Genomic DNA, 7557 nt, shown 5'->3' on the forward strand with positions numbered 1-7557 from the left:
CGTCATCTTTGCCTCTCTTGTACAGTGCACCGCCTAGCAAGGTGTAGGGGGCTGATTCTAACAGAAGCTTCTTCCACTACAACACAATGCCGCCATACACGCGTCCATTACACGCGAAAAGTTACGGGCGCGTGTATGGTCGTTTATACTTACAGCAATATCGGGCGCGCGTATACATGCATGTAACAGCGCGTGTATAATTGCATGTGTGGGCGCGTGTATTTGCACGTTAAGTCTGTCATAATACACGCTCTGTTACACGCGACACAGAGCCTAACTACAGAAATCCATTTCTTTTCAAAACAGAAAACCATTAAGTTTTAAAAATGTCATTGTGCATTGCAGTGTTTACAAACCATTACAAAATCCCACTACATGCACTTACAACAACGTAATATATTGAAAAATATATATTCATATGGTTATTGAAAGACAAAGTATACAATAGAAATGTCATGAATTTGGAACAATACAGTGATGGATTGGTTAGGGATCGATCTCATCTTCAATAAGATCCATCCTTGCCAAACGATCAACATCAATATCCATTTGATCAATTTGTAAGGCTACGATTAAATTTATTCTACTATCGCTATTTTGCCCATTGATAATGGTAACGATGCCTTGATCATTCTCATCATCATCACCATCATCCTCAATGGAAGGGTCATCCTCATGATCATGAGAAATGGCACGCTCATCCTCATTATCATGATCATCTACATTGGCATGTTCGACATCATCTTCTTTGCGGCTTGCCACATCCTCCATATGCTCCATATCAGTGAATGTATTATACATTACTTTGGAACGTGGTGCAATAGGGATGACATACCACCATTTACTGTCATGCACCATTGGCAGATAGATAACCTGCTCAAATACACATAATTCATTAATTAATTAGCATATCAAAAGTCAAGGGGTGCGCGAGCTTAGATATATATGTACATGAAACACATTTGTAAAAAAATGCATACCTGCTCACATTGTTGTGGCAATACGAGCCTATCTTTCTTTGTTTGCCAAAACTTTGTAGAGTCAATAGTTACATACCCACTTGCATGGCGTTTTATCGTTGCGTTAGGCCCTTTTTCCACCACGTTCATTTGCCATTTGACATCCAAAACATACACAAAGAAGCGGCGAAAGTCAAGTCTGTATATGTCTTGGATTGTGCCACAATAATCATCAATTTTTCCATTGGCTCCCTCAAAGCTACTAATGACACCGCAATCTTGTGTATTCCTCTTTTCATCTATTCTTTGTGTTCGAAAATGCTTGCCTTCACACCATATAGCATTGAACATAGTGCACTGGACCAAAATATAAGCAATATCTATGTAAGCAATTAATGTGAATAAATATGAAAAGCCAATCACTTACAAAGAATGCAAATTTACATTTGTTCTATGTACCTTTAACATGCATCCTCGTGCATACTCCCATTCTTCCGCTGTGATATGCAGCCCCTCATCTCTCTCTGCTCTCTCCATTTCCTCATGCAACCAATCAACATGAATATCATTCGGAAGTGTTGCTAGATGCTTAGGGTACGCCTTACGAGAGCCATGTTGCCTCCGAAAGAGAGCTCTGTCTGCTTGCCTTTTTGTCTTTGCATCCTCGTATCTTGTAACCCATCTGCTCATCACATCACTATTAAGGATGCAAGTGAAATTAAGATCATCAATCAATGTTCTCTCAATTACTTTGCTCTGTCCTTTTCCTTGAGGCACAATAGACGTCATCCTCAAGTCCTCTTCATTGCTCCATAGTCGCGGCAAAGAGCTATCCACCTAATCAAGAAATTCTGATATATATACAAGAGACTCTTGTATCAACCAACCCTCAGCCATGCTTCCTTCGGGCCTTGCACTTTGCCTCACAAAGTCTTTTAAGGTCTTCATGAAGCGCTCTAGGAAGAACATCCAACGGGCATGCACAGTGCCACATAAAGCAATTTCATCCACTAAATGCACAATGAGATGTAGTTGACTTGTGAGAATGGTTTGCGGAAAAGTCTCCTCTACCATACAAACCACCTCCACTGCCATAACACGCGCATCATCCAATGTGGCTAGATCAATTGCTTTGGAACTAACATATCTGAAAAATAAATGCACTGTACGTTATACCTCATGCACATTCATTTTGCAAGGTATAATGAAGGGTGATCTTACATGGGATTTACATACCTCACAAGCTCGCCCATCTTATAAATACATCTTTTCAAACTCCTGTCTGCACAATGGTCGATGCTAGTAGGTAGTATGAACTGCGCACATAAGAGCACATGTATATTTGGGTTAGGGCATTACAAAATTTAATTTCAACCTACAATAATTGGAAAACACTTACTTGGAGCATCTTGTGCCAATCGTGGGACTTCAACCCATGTAGTTGCTCAACCCCTCTTTTCTTAGTGGTTGTAAACGCTCCCTTCAAGGATCTCATGCATCCAGTGGGAGTACGCAAAGTGGTGATGGCTTGCTTTACCTGCTTCTCCTCCTTCTTTGATATAATCCGGGGAGCAGGCGGAAGACGAACGTGCCCACCCTCCTCTCGTGGCCAAGCTTGACGCATACGTCCTGCGACCTGCAAGTCCTCCCGTACGCTAACATTGTCTCTTTTACCAATAACATGTTCCCAAATACTAGATCCCACATTCTTGAAGATGTGCATGGGATCAAGAAGATGGTTGATCTTGAGATGGGTCCAATATGGTAGCCGGAAAAAAATGGAGTACCTACACAAGGGATTGCAGACTGTCATCTTTATTCCAACTTTAGAGACTACACAAAACAAGATTGAAAACAATGGAGATGTACCTGTTCATGCCATCTGGAGGAAGAACATTTGAAGACTCCCAAATACGCTTCCAATCTTTTGCACGAAGTGTCTGTGGATGAATGTTCCTCTTACTAGGAGCATATTTAGGGTGATCTGATGGGAGAAATCGATGATGATTATCGAATATGGTCTTACACAAACCATCAGCATACTCATGTACCAATGAAGGGCCACATATAGGACATGCATGTTTACCCGATGTCCTCAAACTTGTTAAAATAAAAAAAAAGTTAGAATAATAAAGTCAATAGTTATAATTGATATAGCTAGTAGTATTAGAGTCGGGAGGTAGTTAGAATTCTTACCAGAACAATCGCTGTATCCTGGAAAGTCATGCATTGTCCACATCAACACTGCTTTTAAGTCGAAGTGTCGAGAGGAGGGAGGCCTACTAATGTCCACTACCGCAACACCTCTCCATAGTTCCTCCAACTCATCAATCAACGGTTCAAGATAAACATCCATATGCTTGACTTTATGTTTCCCTGGAATCAGAAGGGATAACATAAGATGTCCCTTCTTGATCGCCATTGATGGTGGAAGGTTGTAATTCACCAACACAACCGGCCACACGCTGTATGCGGTGCTCTTGAAACCAAACGGATTCACTCCATCCATACCTAGGCCAAGTCTCAAGTTTCTGGGCTCTGTTTTAAAGCTGGGCCACTCATCTTCAATATGCTTCCAAGCAGGAGTGTCTGCAGGAATTCTCCACATGCCATCATCCGATCGATGCAAGGAATGCCATGACATGAGCTCTGCTATGGATTTGCACTTGAACATGTGTTTGATGCGAGGAATTATAGGAAAGTGTCGCAAGACTTTACGAGGTACATCAAAACTCTTCACATCTGTTCTATACCTTGCTTCACCACAAGTGGGACACTGTCGAGCCTCCTTATGCGTCCCACGAAAGAGAATGCAATCATTGACGCATGCATGTATGCGATCATAATCCAATCCTCCAAGAGATGTCACATAGCGCCTCGCTTTGTCTCTTGAGGTGGGTAGTCTATTCCCCTTTGGAAGCATGTTTGATAATAGCCTGCATCCAATATCATCAATTAGCCCATAACCCTAAACCCTATACTGTAAACCAAAAACCACTAACTGAAATTTGCAAGTTACAATGCTTACTTCAATAATGCGTCAAGACTTGCATTGCTCCATCCATAAATTGTTTGTATATTGAGCAGTTCAAGTGAAGCACGTAAAATAGAGAATGTGCACCCTTCAAAAACTGGTGTCGATGAAGCGTTGTAGAGATGCTCTTGTTCCATATCATTGTCGTCCACACCTTTGCGATCATCCCTAAAAAGATTCCGCACCATGTCATCAAACACTTCCTCTTCCACAACTTCGTGGGGTGCAGGGCTATTGTCATCCCTTTCCCACTCATCTCCGACAACAGATCCCGAAGCTCCAGCATCATCTCGTCGACGCTTTGCATGCTCTCGCCGTGCGTATGGCACCATGTTAGGGTGTGGTACTGCATCCTGATTCAATCACAGTATATATATTACAACGCGCTCCATTAATTTGCACACCATGAGTTATTTTAATACTTTCAATTCACATCTTCTCACCTCTAAACCTGTTTGAATCCATTCTCCATACATCGAGATGTGATTCAATGTAATTCGACGCGCTCGTACAATGCACCCTTGACATCGATTACACGTACACTTGATCCTTTGTGCCAGCCACACGTCGCGATCACGATGACGCATTGTCTCATCCTCACCAGAACTGCTTGAAGAGGATGATGACATGCTATGTCCAAAATAACCAATACAGAAGTAGGATCAGTTTTTAGTGAAATCATACACATCCTATGCACAAAACAATGGATACACAAGAACAATCAGTTTTTAAAAAAAGTATAAACAGGCTCTGTGTCGCGTGTACAGGCGCGTCTACATGTATTCTGCTGCGCTTTTACACACACTTTTACACGCGCTTTTACACGCGTGCTTTTCGCGTTTACCTACCGCGCGCGCCGCTTTCTTTCTTTCAAAAGCCCTCTTTCAAAACACTTCTTCTTCTTCTTTCTGCGTCGCTTTCTTTCTTTCAAAAGCCCTCTTTCTCCCTCTTGGACTACCCAAAAGAAGCAAAGGGTGCAGACAACACAGAAAGGGAGAGAGAAGCAAGAATCAACGAACTCACTTTTCAAAGACTTTTCAAAGAGGTTGGTTGTCGTTTGTTTGTTTTGGCAAATCTGTCGCTTTCTTTCTTTCCACCCGTGCAAATCTGTCGTTTGTTTGTTTTGGCAAATCTGTCGCTTTCTTTCTTTCACACACATTGTATATGTGCTTAACTATTTATTTCTTGACAAACGACATCCGTCAAGATAGAGGAAAGAGAGAAGAAGGAACCCTTGTGTATGTGTTTAGTCATTTCTCCCTTGATGGACAATGTCCGTCAAGATAGAGGAAAGAGTTTTTGTTTTTCATGAATTTCGTCACTAATTCGAAATGAACTTCTTCTTTTGGCTTATGATCTTCTACTAATTCAATGTTTGGTATTGTAAGAGATATGTTTATTTTCTAGAATGGTAGATATATGTTGTAGGTTATATATTGTAGGAGATATATTGAGGAGATATATTGTAGGAGATATGTTTATTTTTTATATGCATGTTTTGCTTGGTTCATTGAGGCGGAATTTCGACGCTTTGCAGATTCTTCATGGATCCAGGCTCTTCCTCCGATCCGTGGGCATACGCCACTTGGATGATGGAGATGATAAACCATTTTGGGCGCCATCCTAATCCAGTGGAGCTGACAGAGTATATGTATGCCCATCCTCCTCCTAGACTCCCAGGTCACACCGCGCCCCCAAGTACACAAGCCTCTCCACTGCCGTCTACGCCTGCGAGTCCGGCGAGACGTACCCCTACGCATACACGCTCACCGAGGAGACACACCCCTGCACGGACACACTCACGCACACCCTCCTCTGTACCGTCACGTGAGGGCTCACGCCCACCATCACGTGCTCCCTCACAGCCACAGTCACGTACACAGTCACGTGCAGCCACCCCTAGTCATGGCTACTCCCGCAGTACAGATGAGAGCCGACGCCGCAGTAGGGAGAGCGGGAGTGGAGGATTATGCGGCGGGTGCTTTGGTGGGGGGGGTAGTAGGGCACGCGGTGAGAGAGGGCATGGAGGGAGGCATGTACGAGGAGACAGTGAGGAGTCGGAGGAGGCGAGAGAGGTGGAGGGAGAGATTTTCTACGATGTTACGGATAGGGGCGGGGTAGTCATGGATGCGAGAGGGAAAGAGGTGATGGAGTATATGCGGGGGGTAGTTTCAAACATGTATAGAAACTGTTTTGTAAAATTTAAAGATCAGGATAGCCGGTTAGTTAGGGAGGTCCTAGATAGTGTACATAGTCGGTACCCCAATCCCCCACGAGCGACATTCTCGGATGTATGGGGAAGGACGCGAATAAGGGAGATCTTAAGTAATAAAAGATCTCACCTTAAGAAACTCGCGTACGATGATGGGGTGAATGTAGCTGCGGGTGGCTATCCTTGTGAGAAACCTGCCACTGCCCACAAACGCGAGTGGAAGGAGGCAAAGAAGCGCGCAGAGGGAGGCGTGAAGAGCAGGCAGCATGTGGAGGCACGACGGATCCAGATGGAGACCATTGGATCGTCGCATTTCGGATCTGGCGGCGTCGAGTCGTGGGAGGCAGAGTTCGTAAGTAACTTGCCTCTTTATTTGATTGTTTGCCAAATTCATTGATTCTATGATTGTTTTGATCTTACAAACTATCTTGATTATGTTACAGCGACGGGTTATGGGGAGAGGGCCCACAGCCCACGAGACTGGGTATGCTCGCCGCAATAGCAGACGTGACACGTGGGCCATCTTCAGAAATGAGGGACGTATTACGGATGCGCAGTTTGACGCGGCCATGAGACCATACGGTCGACAGGTACTTGAAAACTCTAAATGAATGATTTCGGTTTATTTAATTGCATATATATGTATACTTACATACGGTATATTTCTTGAACAGGCACAAGCTGCTGATGCTCCTGCCCCTGATGATCCAGCCGCCACTGCTGATGTTCGTGCCACTGCTCCTGGTGGAGGCGAGCACCACTCATCGGAACATACCGATGCGAGCTCCTCTGATCATGGAGAGAGCACAGGGTCCTCATCATCCTCTGATTAGCTTTCAGAATACTGTAGGATGTGGTTGTACAAAAAAAATTTGTAACTGAAGCCATGGGCTTTTTTGCACCTAGCTCCCTATTTGACTTTGTATATATTTGTTCCTAATTAAAGCCATGGGCTATTTTGACATATGGACTCCCTTGTACACAAATGTATCATGTATTGACAATGTATTGAATCGTGAGTCTTGAGTCGTGTATTAAGTTTTAGATAGTAATATTGAATCGTGTATTCATAGAGAGTGAGTCTTGAAATCTAAATCGCTCTTTTTTTATGGTACAATGCACCAAAAAAAAATCCAGAGAGTGCCTTTGGGTGGCTGGATGCTGGAACAGCATCCAGGCACCCCAAAGCACTCTCTGGATTTTTTTTTCCCCTCTGCGATCGCGTGTATAAGCGCGTGTCATCTGTCAAAATCGCGTATATTTGCGCGGATAGTCTGTTAGATTCGCGTGTAAATTTGCAGCAAAACTGCGCAGAACGCGTGTATGGGGTCGTGTATTCGCGCGACTGGCTG

General features: G+C 43.6%; 1 protein-coding gene across 1 annotated transcript; it reads right to left on the minus strand.

Annotated features, from left to right (window-relative positions):
- Window positions 1-238: 238 nt before the first annotated feature.
- LOC148033627 (uncharacterized) lies at window positions 239-1174 on the minus strand. The gene is made up of 3 exons (XM_087680946.1): window positions 981-1174; window positions 724-873; window positions 239-277 (listed from the first exon to the last, which is right to left on the minus strand). Exons 1-3 carry the CDS (start codon window positions 1107-1109, stop codon window positions 239-241), a joined length of 318 nt encoding a protein of 105 aa, XP_087537072.1. The 5' UTR covers window positions 1110-1174.
- Between the last annotated feature and the right edge of the window lie 6383 nt (window positions 1175-7557).

Source organism: Lygodium microphyllum, chromosome 7 (genome assembly GCF_053477565.2).
Source record: "Lygodium microphyllum isolate KBCC chromosome 7, Lygodium_microphyllum_v1.1.10, whole genome shotgun sequence".
In the NCBI taxonomy this organism is placed as follows: Eukaryota; Viridiplantae; Streptophyta; class Polypodiopsida; order Schizaeales; family Lygodiaceae; genus Lygodium; species Lygodium microphyllum.

Bases quoted from the DNA above. Each gene is read 5' to 3' on its own strand.
- LOC148033627 (XM_087680946.1), bottom strand. From the start codon at position 1,109: ATGAACGTGGTGGAAAAAGGGCCTAACGCAACGATAAAACGCCATGCA. The intron at 874-980 runs GTATGCATTTTT...GTATTTGAGCAG, and splicing joins TGCCACAACAATGTGAGCAG to GTTATCTATCTGCCAATGGT. The intron at 278-723 runs GTAGATGATCAT...GGATTTCTGTAG, and splicing joins ATGATGTCGAACATGCCAAT to TTAGGCTCTGTGTCGCGTGT.